Source organism: Camelina sativa, chromosome 20 (genome assembly GCF_000633955.1).
Source record: "Camelina sativa cultivar DH55 chromosome 20, Cs, whole genome shotgun sequence".
In the NCBI taxonomy this organism is placed as follows: Eukaryota; Viridiplantae; Streptophyta; class Magnoliopsida; order Brassicales; family Brassicaceae; genus Camelina; species Camelina sativa.
This window is the reverse complement of record NC_025704.1, coordinates 4768340-4787059: the sequence shown is the minus strand read 5'-3', so window position 1 is coordinate 4787059 and position 18720 is coordinate 4768340. Positions and strand designations below refer to the sequence as shown.

Genomic DNA, 18720 nt, shown 5'->3' with positions numbered 1-18720 from the left:
AAAAAAAAAAAAAAAAAGTCATGAAATGTTACAGTAAAATCGCAAACCTTAAAAATTCGGCTCGTCTTCTTTGACTCCGATATCAACTTCGGCTCGTCTTCTCCACTCCGACATCAACAACTTCCAATCTCGCAATGGTTAACCTCCAAGAACTTGCAATCCAGGATCCAGGTAAATCTTCCATTTTTTTTTTGTGCAGTGTGCGGTGAATACTAAAGTCAGCTATTTATAGAAAGTAGAGGAGATGAAGAAAAGATAAAGAAGATCTAAAAGTAAGTTTATGAAAAACAGTCGCTGCTACAGCGACTAACTCCCAAACAGAGCCTAAGACTACTACAATATTGGGTTATTTGTTTTATTTCTTTTGATAAATGGGTAATCTATCACATTCGCTAATCTTATGACTGAACAACAGTTTTCTTTGAATAGGTTACTGGAACCATATGATCCTATTCTTGAAATACTAAGGATGCACTCGTTAAATCCTTTATGATCTAAAAGTCAAAAAGTAACACAAATATGTGATAAGTTTTTTTTTCTGAATAAAATGTAAAATTTATTTGAATTTTTTTTTTACATCAAGACCATCGTTTGTTTAATTTGCTGACAAAACATCTACAAAATTCTCACACTTATCTTGTTGCAAACGATAATGCCATACAACCTGCATATATGCCATTGTCTTGAGCTTGGATGGAGAGTAATCTATTTCGAACTTGTTTATCGGAGGTTTCCCATGCCTACGATTGTTTCGTACCTTTCAGATCGAATGAATTGAACCTTGAAAAATATATCTCAACAAATATACTACGTCTTTTCTCAAAGTCTTGTCCGTGAGCAAATTTAGAAGTGTCCCCCAATCAATCGAGAATTTAATTGTAAGAAGTTTAGTCACGAGGCTTGCCCAAATCTCTTTCGAATATAGGCAGGTGAAAAAAGATGGTTTCGAGTTTCATATGGATCATGGCATAGAATACAAGTAGAGTTGACCCCTACGGTCTACTGCAACATTCTATCACCTGTCGTGAGCCTATTTAAAGTTGCAAGCCAAGCAACAAGCAAATACTTTTGGTATGGCTTGGAAGAACTTATGTGATAAGCTTTTGTGACTGAATGTTCGAAAATTTCAAAAGAACAAGTAACTTGATCGCTTGTAACTTGATATAAAGTATAAAACTTTATACTTGCCATATTTTGCATTAGTATTATTTTTAAAAAATGTATTTTAACCCTTTAACTTAGTACGTAATCAAAAGCCTATAGAAATATCTTTTGTTTTTTTCCTTGGCAGAAGACTAGTCCAATATAGTGAGCTTCACCCTATGGACAAAGCTAATGAATACAATAATCTTCATTTATGTGGTTATTTAACACTTTAGCTAACTTTACAAAAGTATAGGTTTGCGTTTGCCACTGTCGATCGATTGGTAGATGGTTTCTTTTGCTCTTTCTTTTTATCTTCGCAATTAAATGGAATATAATTAAGTAGGTTGTAGGAAAAAAAAAATACAGTATATATGTATAAATTAAATTCAAATCGCGTGTGTTCATCAATAAAGTGAAATGGAATGTATAACAAGAAAAGTATATTCTCACCTAATCAATGTTTTAGTTTATGTGAGAAAATCTTGAATACGAATTTGGAGTTAGTTTAGAAAAACAAAATCAGTGTTACAGTTTTAACATCCCTCGTAATATGCTGATCATGAATGGGTAAAATACGGTTCAATAAGATTAGCAAGGACGGTGGATCCCAAACTCTAACTCCAACTCTTAAATCAATCCACTTTTTTCCTTTAATTATCGTACCAACCCATTAAATGGTAACTGGTCCGAACCATTTAACCGTAACTAATCTTCATCTAACCTAAATTAAGATGTACACCCACCAAGGCCCTTCTCATGTCAATAAATAAAAGTAGTCAAGAAGTTTTTTCTATAGATATTTAGAACCATGGATTAGTAATTTCATTACTGGTCGACTTAATTCTTTGGGAAAATATTAAAGATTATGAGTTGGCAGACTATCCGGCGATCGTCCTAACTTTTTTGTTTGTAAGACTTTAAATTTAATTTGGTTTTGATGAAAAAGTAATAATAAGCTAGCTGGTAAAATGGACCCCTATATTTTTTTTTTTAACTTTCTGGAAATTAAAATTTGGTTGGGAAAAACATTTTCGATAAGTAATTTGGTATGGTTCGAGGGCCAGGTTCAACGCATGAAGAAGAATGAACTTACATTGGCACCATGTTGTCTGGTTTCAAGCTAAGTACAATCTATGCAATTACCTTGGTTTTCTTCTGATCTATGACATGACAAATATCATTTTTACGCATGAACGGTCCTGATTCCAAGTTAGCAAAGTTTGGGTTTCGAACCACTGTATTTATATCTAAGTATTTAAGTGACTTATTCATATATTGATTCAATGGTACATTCATTTACATATTAACGAAAATATTGTATAGGTCAATCCGTCAATGGTAAAAGACAAAGAGACAAATGTGGCAACCTACGTAAACCTATAGTATAATATCTAGAACATGCATTCCTACCTAAATTTATGATCGATAATGAAGTGTACTGTTTGCTACCGAAATCACATGAAGAGCTTTTAACATACAATAAATTCAATGCATGTGCGGCAAATGTCAACTAAACTCTGTTTGTTATTGCTTAAATTTTGAATACCAAGTCGTCACACCTTTGCATGCCACAGGAGCGTTCGGTATGGTCGCTTCTGCCCTTTTTTGTATCCAATAGCAAACGGCCTATTGGATTCAAGTTGAACCCTATAATTTTGCCCAGAAAGAGGCTAAGACCATCATTAGTGGAGTAACCCACCATGGTTACTCTTACATTAATTAATTATATAAATAATCATAAATTAAGTTAAGTAACTCTAAGAGAACCTAAGTAAAATTATCCTATTACTAGAGAACTACAAAGAGGTTACTCAAACATTTAAATAATAATTTTTTAATTTTGATTTATTAATTATCAAACTTTAATTATCTAAAATGATAAAACAATTATTTAAATTTTTTATATTACATAAAATAGAAAACAATATTTTACAAACTTAAACATATTTTACAAAATACGGAATAGTAAACATATTTTATAAAATTCAAAATATTATACATATTAAACATAGTTTGGAGTAAGATTTATTGTGCGGTTGCACCAAATTTTTGCCAGATATGCTCAATCAAGTCTTTTTGCAAAAGATCATGCATTTGTGTATCATGAACATCATTTCGAATGCCCATCATATTATGTAGATTTGTTGGGATATCTGTAGAATATGATAAATCGACATGAGAACTTCCGCTTCCTTCTCCGTGATGGAATTCCGCTGGATCGTAGAAATTGTAGTCATGTCGTTCGTCTTCCACTATCATGTTATGCAGGATGATAGATGCTCTCATTATTTTCCCTATTTTCCCTTTATCCCAAAAAAGTGCGGGATTCTTCACGATTGCAAATCGAGCTTGCAAGACTCCAAATGCACGCTCTACATCTTTACGACATCCTTCTTGCCATTGATCAAAGAGTTTTGCTTTTCGACCACGTGGAAGTGTAATGGATTGGATGAAAGTTGCCCATTTGGGATAGATACCATCCGTTAGGTAGTACGCCATTTTGTATTGCCGTCCATTGACAACGTATCTAACTCTCGGAGCTCGGCCCTCTAGGATATCATCAAACACAGGGGAGCGGTCCAAGACGTTGATATCATTTAACGAACCAGGTGGTCCAAAAAATGCGTGCCAAATCCATAAATCTTGTGATGCCACAGCCTCTAGTACGATTGACGGTTTACCAGATCCACGTGTATATTGTCCTTTCCATGCAGTGGGACAATTCTTCCACTCCCAATGCATACAATCTATGCTCCCTATCATTCCGGGGAAACCGCGATGTTCTCCAATATTCAGTAATCGTTGGAGGTCTTCCGGTGTAGGTCTTCTCAGATACTCGTCGCCAAACAAATTTATAACTCCCTCAACAAAATGTAGAAGGCATTTGTGGGAGGTTGTTTCAGCGAGTCGTAAATATTCATCCACCGCATCTGCCGTATATCCGTAAGCCATCAAACGAATAGCTGCCGTACATTTCTGAAGTGCAGAAAGACCAAGCCTTCCAGTAGCATCTCGCCTTTGTCTGAAGTATGGGACTCCATTCTCAATAGCGGTAACAATACGAAGGAACAATGGTTTGTTCATTCTAAAGCGACGACGGAACATAGCGTTAGTGTAAGTTGGATTATCACTAAAATAATCATTCCACAACCGAGTGTGGCCTTCTTCACGGTCTCTCTCAATGTGCACTCTTCGGATTATTGGAGCTGGTGGTACATATGGGTGAGTGTAGTTGTATTGGATCATCTCCACTATACTATCAACTTCCTCTTCTACAATATCATCAACTTCTTGATCGGAACTCCAATTAGACATTTTTTTGCAATTTGGATATAGTAGAAGGCTTATGGGAAGTGTGATTTATTTTGTATAGGAAAAGGGTTTAGGTTACAAGGTATATTTGGTTGAGTAGTAGAAGTGAAAAGGTTGAGCAAAGGAAATTTTATTTGGTTGAGTAGTAGAAGTGAAGATAGGATGAAAGAGAAGAGAATAATCGGAAGAGAATAATCAGAAAGCATTGATGTAAAACGATGAAAGAGTAGGAGAAGTGAATATATAGTCTTAACAGCAAACACAAAGTACCAAGTGGGCAATACAACCCTTACAAAAGACAAAACAACACAAACAAATCTGTGACTGTCCTTGCAAGACACAAGACAACCAAAACAAAACAGAAGACAACAACTCACAACCCGTGTTACAAAACACCCCTCCACGGGTTACAAAAGAGTTAACAACTCACAGACCCGTGACAACAAGACAACAAGACAACAACTCACAGACCCGTGACAACAAGACAACAAGACAACAACTAAAAACAACACCCCTCCACGGGTGTAAACACAACACATCTATGTCTTTGACAACACATGTTTCCCTTCTCGTATCACCTTAATTTGTTGTCGCAAAACCTGAAACAAAAGAACAAAAAACAAAACAAGTGTTAAACAAACAACATATAGCATAAGTTTAATGAAAACAAGAGTTAAACACAAAAGAGGATAGTTACACACAAAAGAGTTAAACCCAAACCTAAGTGTTTGTCAACATTTGGTCAACGAGTTTGTCCCTAAGAAGTTGTTCGGCACTTGTTAGTTCAGTCTTGTTAAGGAGGCTGTCTAGCAGTCTCATTTTGCCGTGTCTCTCTTTAGCCGCTTGTTCTTGTTCTTTCATTGCAATGATCTTGTCTAGCTTACCAACAGAACCATCCTCTACATCAATAGTCACAGCCGGTTTCTTCCCTTTTTTCTTAGAAGCTTTAACCCCCGGAGGCCTCATCTCAGCTCCATCATTGCACTCTCCGGGTGAGGATGCTCCTGCTCCATCTGAAGCGAGTTTAGTCCGCTTATGGCTACACTCCTCCGTGATCCATTTCTGATCATGCTTCAGTTCCCTCCAGCAATGTCCTAGCAGAAATGGCTTGCCCTTGTCGTTCTTGTAAAGCTCATACGCCATGCTCAATACATCATCTTCTGATTCTCCACTCTTTCTTCTTGAACTCGCTTGTGCGTAACAGCCCACAAACTTATTGACTCCATGGTTTATCTTGCTCCACCTAGCCTTACATTGTGTAGGCCCTCTTGCATTTGAAACAGATGACCCATAGTTAGCTTTGTAGTAGGCAGCAACCCTCTTCCAGAAACTTTGTAGCCGCTGCTCATTACTTACAACTGGATCCTTGCTTGTGTTTAACCAAGCGCTTATGAGGTTAACATCCTCCTCTGCAGTCCACCGCTTTCTTATTCCCCTTCCTTCGTCTTCTTCATCCTCATCAACCTCAACCTCGATACAATCATCATCTTCAGATGCCGGCCTAAACTGAAACGGCTGAGAAGAGAATCTAGGCCCACAGTTGACAGGCTGAGAAGAGAGGGTTTGGGTAAAGTTGACAGGCTGAGAAGAGAGGGTTTGGGTAAAGTGGACAGGCTGAGAAGAGAATGTATTTGGAAGAATTGGATTATCTTGGGAGTTAGAGTCTTTTTGAGAATTCATAAGATCAACAAAATATGTATGTGGATTACGAATAAGGCTTCTAGGATCCATTGGTTGTTTTAGTGAAAGCTGATGTTAAAAGAAAAGGGTTTGTATAGAAAAAGTTAATGGTTTATGTTAGTGCTAACATGGAGGGTTTATATTGAGCTCAAGTGGTTTTGGGTTTTCAAATTTATGGTTGTAAATTAACTACAACAACCACAAATTTATTACATTAAAACAACCTACTCGACAAGTATCTCTCTAATCAAGTACTATTCGTATTTAAGAACTCCAACAAACAAAAAAGCAATCATCAATGTCCTGACTTGACTATTACCTAATCTAACACTAATTCATCCCAACACACAATCGCAAACAATAACTATCAACAACATATGAAAGCTGTCGTACCATACCTTTTCAAATAAGAGAATCCAAAACGCTGCAGTCCGCTTCATGAATAATCATTCCAAATGATCTCCATTTGACCTCGCACAAACATGTAAAAATAGTCAATATAAATCACATAAACAGAAACAAAAACATTGTACTCTTAACAAGAACAACAGAATAATCTCATAATAAAAAGCAAACCTCTGGTGGTTTCGAGAGGAGCTTAAAGAGCCCCACGAAGTTTCACCTTTTGCAACCTCTCCATGTTTACACTCTTTGGCTGCTCTAATGGCAATCCAAGAGCCTGTGCACAAATCAGCTGAAACTAGAAAGAGAAAACATCATCAGAAGCAGGGTTAGTAGTATAACTTGGTAAATCTCAAAATTCATGTAAAAGAAGAAAGAGAGATGAACATAGTTAATCAGTTAACTTACATAAGCCACAATGATGGTCGTCGGTTTTTCAACTCCTAAGAGGAAAATAAAAAAGCCATATCAACAGTTATTTCACTATATCAAAAAAGAGAGTAAATATGGGAGAGATTAGGAAAACAAACAAAGAGAAGACTCCACTCTTTCTCAACCATCACCGAGAGATCTTAGTCCCAGAAACCACAAAAGGTCTTGCGCTTTGGCAAGTCATCATCTCCATTGATGCCTTTATCTGCTAGTCAAGAGACAAATCCTTGAGGCTGATGCAACAAAAAAGAAAAGAAAACATGCATACCAAAAGTTAGCTAGAGACAAGAGATAAGAAACAAAATAACAAGACATATATATAATAAGCAAGTCTAAGCTCATGGCTGCAAACTTACTTGTCCCTTCATATTGCTGCTAGTTGTGATCCATCCTTTGACAAAGCTTGCTGTTCGGGAGTAATTCCAAAAGAAGACCTGCAACAAAGAGAGAGAGAGTGAGACCCCCCCAAAAAAGAAAAGAAGTCGTTAAAATCAAACAGAGAGTGACAAGAATGAATAAAAACCCAAGAAGATCTTAGTGCCCTCCTCCTCAATCAAACCATCAGGGAGAGATCTTAGTATCCTCCTCAATCGCCGATCGATCAATACTACAGTTATCCTCCGCAATCAATCAATCTGGATTTACAAAAAAATATAATAATAGAAATATGAGTAAATATAAGGAATTCGAGTGAATGAAAAAAAAACCCTATGTAATAGAAATCAATTTAGAGATCAAACCCTAGAAGAAGTTGAGATTTCAGAGACGAAAGCCATGCTTCCAAAAAGCACCTGCGAGAGACAGAAGGAGAAGAAGAAGAAGAAGAAACAAGTTAGTAAAAAAAAAAACAGAGGAAGCAACACGATAAATCAATCACCGAAAGATCAAAGCCAAATCCTAGAAGAGGAACTCACCTAGAGGCCGTGTGAGCGACAATCAGATTAAACTTGCTTTAAAAAACCTGCAACAAGAGACGACGAAGAAACAAAACAAAAAAATCAGAGACGCGACGCGTTAAGAAAAAGAATAACAGAGCGATGCAATTGGATTGAGAGAGAGAGAGAACAAACCCTAGAAGGATAGGAACGAAACCCTTAAGAATGAAGAAGATCACTTGGGCAGACTGCTTAATCCAATTGATAACTCGATTCTTCTCTCTTTCTTCTTTTCCCGATTACATATGAATCGCCATTTCTTTCGCCGGAGTTCTCGAGAGAGAAGAGAGAGAGACTTTGGGGAAGAAAAGAAAAGAAAATGAGTAAAAAATAAAAAAAAAACGCTTTTATATTTAACAAACACCCATTCACAAGTCGCCACGTAGCGTTCTTCAAGTGTTGCTCAAACTCCTTCCCAGGGTATCGATTCTTCGATAATGGACCCATTTTTGGGTTGTTTAATATTATTTTGGGGCCCAAATAGTGGAGTAACTTTGTGAGTACTCCCCACTAATCATGCTCTAAGCGACCATTGCAATTAGCCTGATAGACATGAGTCAAGGGCCCAATAATAAGTAAAAGTGCAAAACCCAATATTTTCTTAATTTTTTTCTTTTTGGTACCTATGTTAAGTACATTTTGGTATCAATGTTAGCCGTTTGATCTTCTTAAACTTGTTCGTTGGATACAACATTTTATGCTACAATTTTTTTTATATACTGGTTAATAATCAGATTAGTTGTATACGTTGCATAAAATAGGCGTAGTTCAAGTTTAAATTTTTAATATAGTCAGTAATATGCCAATAGCTCCAGTATTCAAATTAACGTGTAACTAGGATATATCCCGTGCTTTAAGCACGGGTCAACATTTTTTAAAAAAAATTATAATATAATAATAAAAATTATTGTTTTATTTTAAAAAAAGTTATTTTGTTTGAGATAATATTTATTTTTAATTGTTATGTAAATCTATTAGTCTATTGGAATAATAATTATTTTAAAATATTATAGTATTTTATATTTGACGTATTATTACACTTTTATATTGTTTGTTTGTTGTATTTGCATCATTATTTTGTGAAATATAAAATAGTAATTTTAATATTATAATTGTGAGCAAATAAAAATTATTAATTTATCATTTATATAAATTTAGTTTTACCAACCTGCCAATGTGGAAATTAAAACACACATTTTCATACAATGAGTAAATATATATTCGTTTAAAAAAATTCAAATCACAACATATGAAGAAAAAAATATGCATTTTCAATTATAAGTATTAAATGAAAATTCCAAACAATTTGTAAATAAAATAAAATAAAAGTGATAGGAGAATCATAATTTGAAAACTTAACAAAATCTTCGAATTTAGTTATTAAAAATAATTGTATTGTATACTTGGATATAAAATCTTAGTTTTTAAAATTCTGATTGGTTTATATATTTTTGAAAAAATAATTAGTAATTTCGTCCATAATTTATTAGAGAGAGAAAATATTTTTTTAGATTTTTTTAGATTTTTTAATATTTGATATGTGAGTGTTTTTTATTTTTAATTAATTATATTTATTTAAATTAGTTAATTAAGCTTAATTATTTTTTTCTAATGGCAATTGAATGTAATTTTTTACACATTTTAAGGTTAGTTTTATATTTGTACTTCTCAATTTAATATAGTAGGATAAGTTGTGAATGATTTTTCTTACTATTTGATTATAAACACTATAAAGTTAGACAACGAGATTTGGGATATCTCCTCGAAGTTGTAAGTATATATTGTTGTTATTCTATTCTGAACTTGTATTTTTCTCTAGGTTGTCGATAAGCTTTGTAGTGGGTTTCTCGGTACGAGGTTCATTTACCCTTTGAACTATACTACAGCTTTTTCTTTCTTTTAGACAGAACAGATACATGCTTGAATTGCTTTTCAACTTTAAATTAGATACACCTCTTATTCTCTAAGTTATAACCAGTCGAAGAACAATATAGTTAAGATAATTACATCAATTAAAAAGTATTCAGTGAAATGGAATTTGTATTACAACGATTGATTTGTGAGAGATGATCTCGATTTTAGTAAATTTGTTTCTTACTTTTTCATCGTATGCAATTTTGATTGTTTGAAATCGGATGGTGGGATTTTTTTAATATCGTCAAAACTTTACAAGCATATCAGAAATCCTAACGGGAGCTAATGTAAATTATTGCTTGTAAAGGTTTATTGCGTATTATCTGTTTCAGATATATATAGTACCCCTTCACCATTATGGCATTATCTGATATATCTCTTGTGTATAGGTTACCACAAATGAGACAGGGGGAGGGTTCCGGTGGATTCACAAATATTCTGAAAAGTCATAAACACTCCAAAGCAAGATAAAAAAGACCTGGTGATCGAGAGCTTTTTTTTTTCTCGCTCTCTCTCTTATCATATATAGATTTGATGTTAGCCTTACAGTAAGACTTGAACTGTCAAAATTATAATTGTGATCGTTTGTTGTTTATTTTGGAAGCAAAGTGATTTTTGAGGCCGAGAAGTCTTTTAAGGGACCCAACATGGTTTGAGGAAATTGCATTAAACACATGCTTCACGAGACAATTTACGTTTTGAACTGTGCATTTGGCGGCCTGGTGCAAATGATGCGTCACGTTTGTTACAGAATTTATGAGAAGCATAGAAGACACTAGCAACGAAATATCTTCGGTGAACAAGCACAAAATTCTTAACAATCCACGTTTATGACGTGAAACTTTGGTTTAACATATAGGCTATAGCATTAAATTCAAAATTGAATTTGCTCGTGAATAGAGGGGTGCTGCTACCCAACTGTTCAATAACATGATCTTCACTAATCACTTATATATGAAGATTTCATTGTGCTGTATTCACTCATATTATAGGATATGGCTGAAATATAGACCTATCTTAGCCTGAATTCCAAGCTAAATAAATAATTTTTTTGTTATAGTTGGCATGTACTACTCAAATTTTGGCGCATGTAGACTCCTTTGCTGACTCTATACGTAAATATATTTATTCTTGCTCGGTGATTTTGCTTGCTCCCCCTGTACTTTTTACTTGCGCTTTGAATTGACATAAAAACCAGTAGTACTACTATATAAATGTTATAACCGCAATCTACAAAAAATAACACAGCACTCGTACTACAAACACAAAAGCTATAGCGTAGTGTAGGAAACAAGAAAACAAATATAAAGCAGCTACGGCTACGATGAGAGATTTAAGGAAGAAAAGAGGTAACTAAAACATAAACAAAATCTATCCCAATAGCCTACCAAGATAATACTAAAGTTTAATTAAATTACAGTTCACAAACATGTAACCTTTTTTCACATTAAAGATATATATAGTAATAAAAGAGGGTAAGTAGCTGTGTAAGGAGGAGACAAGACACAAAACATGGAATGTGAACTAGTTTTATAAGGAGAATGGGGTACTTCTTTTTATAGAGAAATGGTTTGGTTTTTTTTTGCAGAGTATCGAATCTCTTTCCTTTATAGGTCTTTCGTTCGAGACTCTCTAGAGAATAAAAGAGAGAGAGAAAGATAAGACTCAAAAATAAAAAAGAAAGAGCTAAAAGCCAAAGATTCTCTCGAAGATCCATAAGATTTTCTTTTCTACTTCGGATCTTCTACACTCTCTTTAATACATGATACATACATATACCATTGGCCTTGTGTTCTTGTGATTCTGATTTATTATTAGTATTATTGCGCGGGGGTTGATAAATCCTGTGTGCCGACGACCCAGTTCGCGCGTGTGATACATACACAACACAACACTCTCTCTCTATATTAAAATATTAAATGCTCTCTCACCCACTTTCTTCTACTACAACTGGTGGTGAACAGAGGAACAGAGCGAGATAGAGACACAAAGAGAGAGAGGATCTGATCTCATTTCATTTTCCTCGTTTCCTTCTTCTGCGAGGGAAATTTAATTGTCTTCTACTTTGAAATCTTCCCCCATTTATTTACTCTTCAATCAAGAGAGAGAGAGAGAGAGAGAGTAATATACTAGTGTTAAAGACGCTCCTTGACACTCTCAAGAATTGAATTTCAAAATTTCAGAGAGAGAGAGAGAGGATAGAGAGAAACGATGTTTGCTGCGGAGAATGGTCTGAAAGGTGATCCAAGACTCGAAGCTATATCAGCAGCCATTAGAGTTGTTCCTTATTTTCCCAAGAAAGGTCTTTTACAACTCTGTTTTTCTCTGTTTTTGCTCTGTTTTTTTTTCCTAATTTATGAAGATTTTTGTTTTGCTCGGGACAGGGATTATGTTTCAGGACATAACAACGTTGTTGTTGGATCATAAGGCCTTTAAACATACGATTGACATTTTCGTTGATCGCTACAGAGACATGCAAATCTCTGTCGTTGCTGGTAAGAGACTCCTCTGTGTCTTTTCAGTTTTCATCATTATCCTCTCCATTTCTTTACTAACTACAGTGTTTCGTCATCAAGTTTGTTAAGTAACGCCAAAAAATCGGTGTCTTTGTAAATGGGTTTACATCATATAAGCAAACAAAATACATTATTTAAAAGAACAAAAGAAGTAACAAGATTTGTCTTTTTCTTCATTAAGAAAGTAATATTTATTACTTTACATGCAAATGTATGTGTGTATTATATAGGAGTTGAAGCAAGAGGTTTCTTGTTGGGTCCTTCCATTGCCTTAGCCATCGGCGCAAAGTTTATCCCTTTGCGTAAACCAGGAAAATTACCAGGTTACTTACATTTTTTAAGTGCATTCTCTTTTTTTTTTGTTCATAGTAATTATAGATAGGCTCTATTCATGAGATACTGAAAAAAATGTGATAACATATAGGGAAAGTGATATCGGAGTCGTATGAGCTTGAGTATGGACATGACCGTTTAGAGATGCACGTTGACACAGTTGAGCCAGGAGAACGTGTCATTATCATCGACGATCTCGTTGCTACAGGCGGCACTCTTTCAGCCGCCATTAGCCTTATGGGTTTCTTTCTTTTACTTGTTTTTCAATTAGTAATGAGATTTTTTTTTTGGTCTTGATTTTTTCATTATATGACACTTAAAACGTTTTACAGAAAGCCAAGGAGCTGAAGTTGTGGAGTGTGCTTGTGTCATTGGCTTGCCTGAAGTCAAGGTGAGTCACACTTCTCTTACTTGTTTAAGAAGTTAGACTCTGTTTTTGTTCTTTATAAAGGATATGACTTAAAATTGTAGTGATAGAGTTCGGTTTTGGGTTGGTTTTAGGGGCAACACAAGCTGAAAGGGAAGCCGCTTTATGTGCTGGTGGAGCCAAGTGAATTAGACGAGTTCTGTTAGGATACAATCCGGTTGAGGTTTTTTTCTCCTGGCAGAGTTCATGTTTCTTTGTTACAGTTTCATCTTCTTTATAAAAACTCTTAGGGTTTCAAATTCAACGTCTTTGTATTCGTTCTCTGTAGATTTGAATTTTGCTGTGTGGTTTTTACTTTTTTTTATGAGTTTAAAAAGTTAGGACAATGTGTACTTTTTTGTTATCTTAATCAAAAAAAATGGCTAATAACTGTAATCATGAAAAAGGGTAAGACATACATTCGTAATACTATATGCGGGAAATCTGAAGGGGAAAAAGTACAAATAGTAGTAGTAGGTTTACTAAAATTGAATGCGGTTTTTACTGAGCCAGTGAGCACTTGGTTGTTGGTATTCTACGACAAACTATTTAATACTGCCACATTGGTCCATCCGGAGTATATATTATTTTGAGTTTCAAATATTCCTTTACCAAAGTTTCTAACCGAAACAAATATATATATATATATATCAAAAGATTTGAAAATTGAAATCCTATTTATCTAATGAAAGCAAAATATGATAGTCATCAATGTTTTTAACTTTAAAAAGTTTGAAATAAAATATAGAAAAGTATATCTTCTTAATAAATACAAAGAAATACTTCCAAATGGGGCTAGTGAGCTGTCAAAAGATAATGGGCTTTCTGAGATAGTAATACAAAGCCCAATTAAGTTAGATATTTTTTTTTTTGCTTTCGCCACTGATATTTCTTTCAAAATTCAACTTTTCACCGTAAAGCGGGCTTCCTCCGATGTATGGTGATGCTTTAATTTGAACAATTCTCAGATTTTTTACAGTCTAAACCTATCGATTTTGGTTGGAGCTGATTTCGTTGTTGTCAAGATCTGAGGTTTTCGGAGCTGGGTGAAAGAAAGAGGTGCCGCCGGGGAGTAGCTAGAGATGGCGATCTTATTTGCGTTGGTGGCTCGAGGAACGGTTGTGTTGTCTGAGTTTAGCGCTACTTCGACTAACGCGAACTCAATCGCTAAGCAGATTCTGGATAAGTTGCCTGGTAACGATAGCGATAGCCACATGTCTTACTCTCAAGATCGGTTCATCTTCCATGTCATGCGTACCGATGGTCTTACCGTTCTCTGTATGGCCGATGAATCCGCCGGAAGTAAATTCCCTAATTTCATCAATTTTGCTCTCTTTATTTTCAATTGAGGTCAATTTTAGGGATTTGGTAGCTAGAACTATGCTCGTTTTAGGTGATGTTAGGATTGTGTTCTTATAGAACTTTTGTGATTTGAGAATCTTTATTGTTTGAGGGCAGGGAATATTCCGTTTGCGTTTCTGGATGATATTCATCAGAGGTTTGTGAGAACATACGGCCGAGCTATTCATTCAGCTCAAGCTTATTCAATGAATGATGAGTTCTCAAGAGTTATAACTCAGCAGATGGAGTTTTATTCCAATGATCCAAATGCAGATAGGATGAGCAGAATCAAAGGTGAAATGAGTCAGGTAATGTTTAACCAAAGAATAAAAAATCATCTCTTTTTGTGTACTTTTACATATGATGTCACTGACTATTACTAGTAATGTTTCAGGTTAGAAACGTGATGATTGAGAATATTGATAAAGTCTTGGATAGAGGGGAGCGTTTGGAGTTGCTTGTTGATAAAACTGAAAATATGCAAGGCAATACTTTTCGTTTCAGAAAGCAAGCTCGCCGTTACAGAACTGTTATGTGGTGGCGAAATGTTAAGCTTACGTAAGTTTCTCCTCCGAACCAAAATACCTGCTCATGTTCCATTACATGGTTTCTTGTGGAATTGATCACTTTATATGTTCTGTTACATTCCTTATGAGTTTGTTGTTTTCTTATCTGCAGGATTGCTCTGATACTTGTACTTGCGTTGGTTGTGTACATCGCGATGGCCTTTGTTTGCCATGGGGCAAGTCTTCCTTCATGTTTCAAGTAAGAAGACACTCTTACTTTCACCTTGTTCCCTTCTTGGGAATATATCAGTCTATGCTTCGATCTTTAAATGTGAGATATGCGTTGTGTAAAATGTGTGTGTTATGTGCGCTTTTTCAAGTATCAGCTTCTGCATATTGTTTTGAATTTGAGAATCGATTGTTATTTGTTAGTGTGAGATTTCACTGTTAATGATCATATCCCCTTGTCTGTTTGCAATATATGCTGCAACGTTAAGACTTGACTTGAGAGGCTCTCTGTTTAAGATTATAAAAAGAAGTCGTTTTTCAGATGGCAACATAGTAGTTTTTGACTAAAAGTATACCCTCCTTTATAGGGCTGTGGGGGTTATAAGGATCAAATGAATAATGAGACAAACACAGATTTGATGTTTTAAGTTCTCTTGCTCTCTTTCCCTCTTTTCAAAGAGGTTTGTTCAAAGAAGTGTAGATTTTTGAAGTATTTTTTTACGTTTACAAGTAGGCCTGCTTTTACTGTTACATGTAGGCCTGATTGCAAATTGTACGATTCATTCCCAAACAAAACTCGGAGGCGGAGGCTTGTTCTAACTGAAAATAAAGAACGAGATTTTGCTACATAGTTCAAGATCCTATACTATACGTCTATACGTATGTCCACTAAATAAAACAATATAACATTATATATCGTTCACTACGAAAGAGGGATTCGGACATTAAGCCTACGTAACCAAATAGAATGCATGATCATATGCAACATGTCGTATGGCTTTGCTGGTCTGTTTACCACAAAGTGTTTCCGAACCTCAAGAACTTTCCTTTGAAACTCCAAGTACTCGTCTTCTGGTATGGCTTCTAGGATCTTCTTTATCTCCGGAATCTTCGATACTGGTATATGAATGGAGAATGTCTTCCAATTCAACACGTCGCTGAACGGAAGAACGTAAGAATCAGCAATGATGACAGGAACGCAACCAGAGTATAGTGACTCCACGATTCTTGGACTCGCCACTTCCCAACCGCTGGGGCATAGACAAAATTTTGCTTTGTCCATCATTTTTGTGTAGTTCATGGTTTTGGGGAGATACTCGTAGACTTGGACGTCATTGTCTTTTTCTTTCCATTGGTCGAAAAGTATTTTCCGGACTTCTCCATGAGAACCGCCTGCGAAAAATGCCAAGAGTTTGCGGTTTTGAGGTGGTTCTCCGGTGTGTACATACCCTAACTGGCTGTGTGCAATGTTGATTTCTGGCAATGAAACGTCTCTCCTGGGGGTGAATCCCTCTGAAGCATTGGCATTGCAGAGAGCTCTTATAAAATGCCTGTATAGTTCTGGATCCGCAGTTGAGACATCAGGTGCCTTGAACAACAAGGAACAAAAAGAGAAAGTTAGGTTAGGGTTTTTATGATTTGACTTTTTGAACAAGAACTGTTTATAAACAAGGAGACTCACCCAATCGTGACAGGAGAGAAAGAAATGGTCAGCCCCTCGACTGCGATTCCAATAAGGGTAACGGTTCGATACGAGAGTGACGTAGTCTTTGACAATGTTTTGGAGGCGGTCACGTGCATAGCTAGTGTAAGGTCTATAGACAAAGCGTATGATATTGACGATCCCTACAGGGATGTAGAAGACCGTGGCTTCCTCCGGTGAAGCAGCCTTGAATCGGCTGTTTCCGTTCTCGATCTCGTCCATGAATTGGCCTTCAACGGCGTAAATGTTGTTGAGAGGACCCTTGTGAAACAGAGGAGCTTCTCCTTCTCTATAAGTCCATATCTTGAATCTCTTCTCCATCTCTCGGTGGCTCCTGTTTAATTTTTATGAGCAAAGAAAAACATTACATATGCATAAATATCTCTGTGTTTATAATGTGTGACTTTTAAAACTTTATCATAAAAGTGAGTGATGTGTTTTACAAAAGGTCAAGTTGAGAGATGGAGAGAAAGTATGGAGAACAACACTTAAAGCTAAAACTACGCTTTCCTCGAACTCTCAAAGTCTGATAATAAACGATAAAAATGGAAAAAAGGACCTTGAAATTGCAAACTAGTGGTGCATAGGTTACTAGAAATAGAATTTACATAGAATATTGATGTTGACACATATTTCTACTAATGGTGATTTCATGAAAAAACACAAGAAAAGTACAGATCCTAACGAGTACCTACTAGTTAGCTACAAAAGTCAAATTTTCTTAACTTTTCTTTTAACTTTGATACCCTTAGTTTTTTTTTTTTTTTTTTTTTTTTGGTCAAAATATACCCTTAGTTTTATTAAACAATTTTTCTTAACTTTTCTTTAACTTTGATACCCTTAATTTTACTAAACAAAAGGCTAACAAACACTCAAATTTTAAAAGGAAATTAATTACCTAGTGATAAAACTAAGCAATGTTGCTATAGATCATAGAATATACTAATTTGTATGATTTAAAAAAACAAAAAGATATATAGAGAGAGAGAAAGACTAAGCAAAAATAGGAAAAAAGGTAGGAGAAAGAAAAGGTCTTAACTGATGAAAGGTAAGAGCGTTAAGATAGACAGATCCATTCGATACGAATCCCACATCGGAGTTATTCCTCCGATCACGGTGGAGATTCTCTTCTTCGGCTTTCCTTATGGCGGCCCTCGCCATTGCCAAACCTTCTTCTATTCTCTCCACCGCTTTATCAACTTCTTCTACCACCACAATTTCTGACGTCGACTATTTTCAACATACAACGTACAAAACATTAATTATTAATTCAATCATATTATAAAAATATTACAAAACCTCGTAGCTAATAATTACACAAAACCTAGAAGACACAACACAACACACTTATATATTATATATGAAGAAATAAATATGGATGTAACAAAAGAAATAGAGAAATAAATTAGTGTACATTATTGTTGTTGGAAGTAATATTGTTGGAAGTGATATTGAGACAAGAAGAAGAGGAAGAACGAAAAGGAATTCTCAAGGAAGAGAAATCAGCTGCTTGTTGTTGTGGTGGAGGAGACGCGAGATGACAAGAAAGATCATCATCATCATGGACCACGGATAATGATGAGAAGATTTGGTCATGGTGGTTGATGGAGTAGAAGAAGAGGATGATGACGAGTGCTGGATAGAGCAGAAACGGTGTCGTACAAGTCAGATCCGCCATTCAATTAGTATGATTATGAGGATCTTTATTTTTTTCTTCTTCTTCTTCTTCAAGGTGTAATTTGATAAGGGTTTGGTTTTGATTTTACAGATCAAAAAAAAGAAGAAAGAAGAAATAGTCAAGAAGGGAAATATATATATGATTTTGATGAAAATTTTAGGGTTGTTTGGATTGATTGATTTCTCTCTAGATTTTTGAGGAGATTTATTACTCTTTTACTTGTTTTTTTTTGGTTTTCTTTTCATCATATATACTTTACCTTACTCATCTATTTATATGTGTGTTATTCTTTGGCCGACTAATCCGGTTTTCAGATTTTTTTTGGATTAAGTTTACAAAATAATTTTTTTTTTTTTTTTTTATGTTTCGGTCAACGTAATATAATTAATTTATACATGACTCTCGTGC

The 18720-nt window shown here is 35.2% G+C and overlaps 5 protein-coding genes across 5 annotated transcripts; 2 read left to right on the top strand and 3 right to left on the bottom strand.

Moving 5' to 3' along the window:
* LOC109131116 lies at positions 3062 to 4585 on the bottom strand. The gene has a single exon (XM_019241676.1). The coding sequence runs from the start codon at positions 4459 to 4461 to the stop codon at positions 3172 to 3174; it is 1290 nt and encodes a 429-aa protein (XP_019097221.1). The 5' UTR covers positions 4462 to 4585; the 3' UTR covers positions 3062 to 3171.
* LOC104769331 (glutathione S-transferase T3-like) lies at positions 4664 to 7127 on the bottom strand. Its single transcript, XM_010493511.2, has 2 exons — positions 5179 to 7127; positions 4664 to 5057 (listed from the first exon to the last, which is right to left on the bottom strand). The coding sequence occupies exon 1, from the start codon at positions 6187 to 6189 to the stop codon at positions 5179 to 5181; it is 1011 nt and encodes a 336-aa protein (XP_010491813.1). The 5' UTR covers positions 6190 to 7127; the 3' UTR covers positions 4664 to 5057.
* On the top strand, positions 11689 to 13463 carry LOC104769330 (adenine phosphoribosyltransferase 5-like). The gene is made up of 6 exons (XM_010493509.2): positions 11689 to 12123; positions 12206 to 12316; positions 12568 to 12660; positions 12762 to 12911; positions 13003 to 13061; positions 13172 to 13463. The coding sequence occupies exons 1-6, from the start codon at positions 12033 to 12035 to the stop codon at positions 13241 to 13243; spliced, it is 576 nt and encodes a 191-aa protein (XP_010491811.1). The 5' UTR covers positions 11689 to 12032; the 3' UTR covers positions 13244 to 13463.
* Positions 13949 to 15394, top strand: LOC104769329 (vesicle-associated membrane protein 713). The gene is made up of 4 exons (XM_010493507.2): positions 13949 to 14378; positions 14535 to 14725; positions 14812 to 14975; positions 15096 to 15394. Exons 1-4 carry the CDS (start codon positions 14159 to 14161, stop codon positions 15184 to 15186), a joined length of 666 nt encoding a protein of 221 aa, XP_010491809.1. The 5' UTR covers positions 13949 to 14158; the 3' UTR covers positions 15187 to 15394.
* LOC104769328 (probable glycosyltransferase At5g11130) lies at positions 15496 to 18394 on the bottom strand. The gene is made up of 4 exons (XM_010493506.2): positions 18049 to 18394; positions 17674 to 17864; positions 16614 to 16968; positions 15496 to 16520 (listed from the first exon to the last, which is right to left on the bottom strand). Exons 1-4 carry the CDS (start codon positions 18310 to 18312, stop codon positions 15855 to 15857), a joined length of 1476 nt encoding a protein of 491 aa, XP_010491808.1. The 5' UTR covers positions 18313 to 18394; the 3' UTR covers positions 15496 to 15854.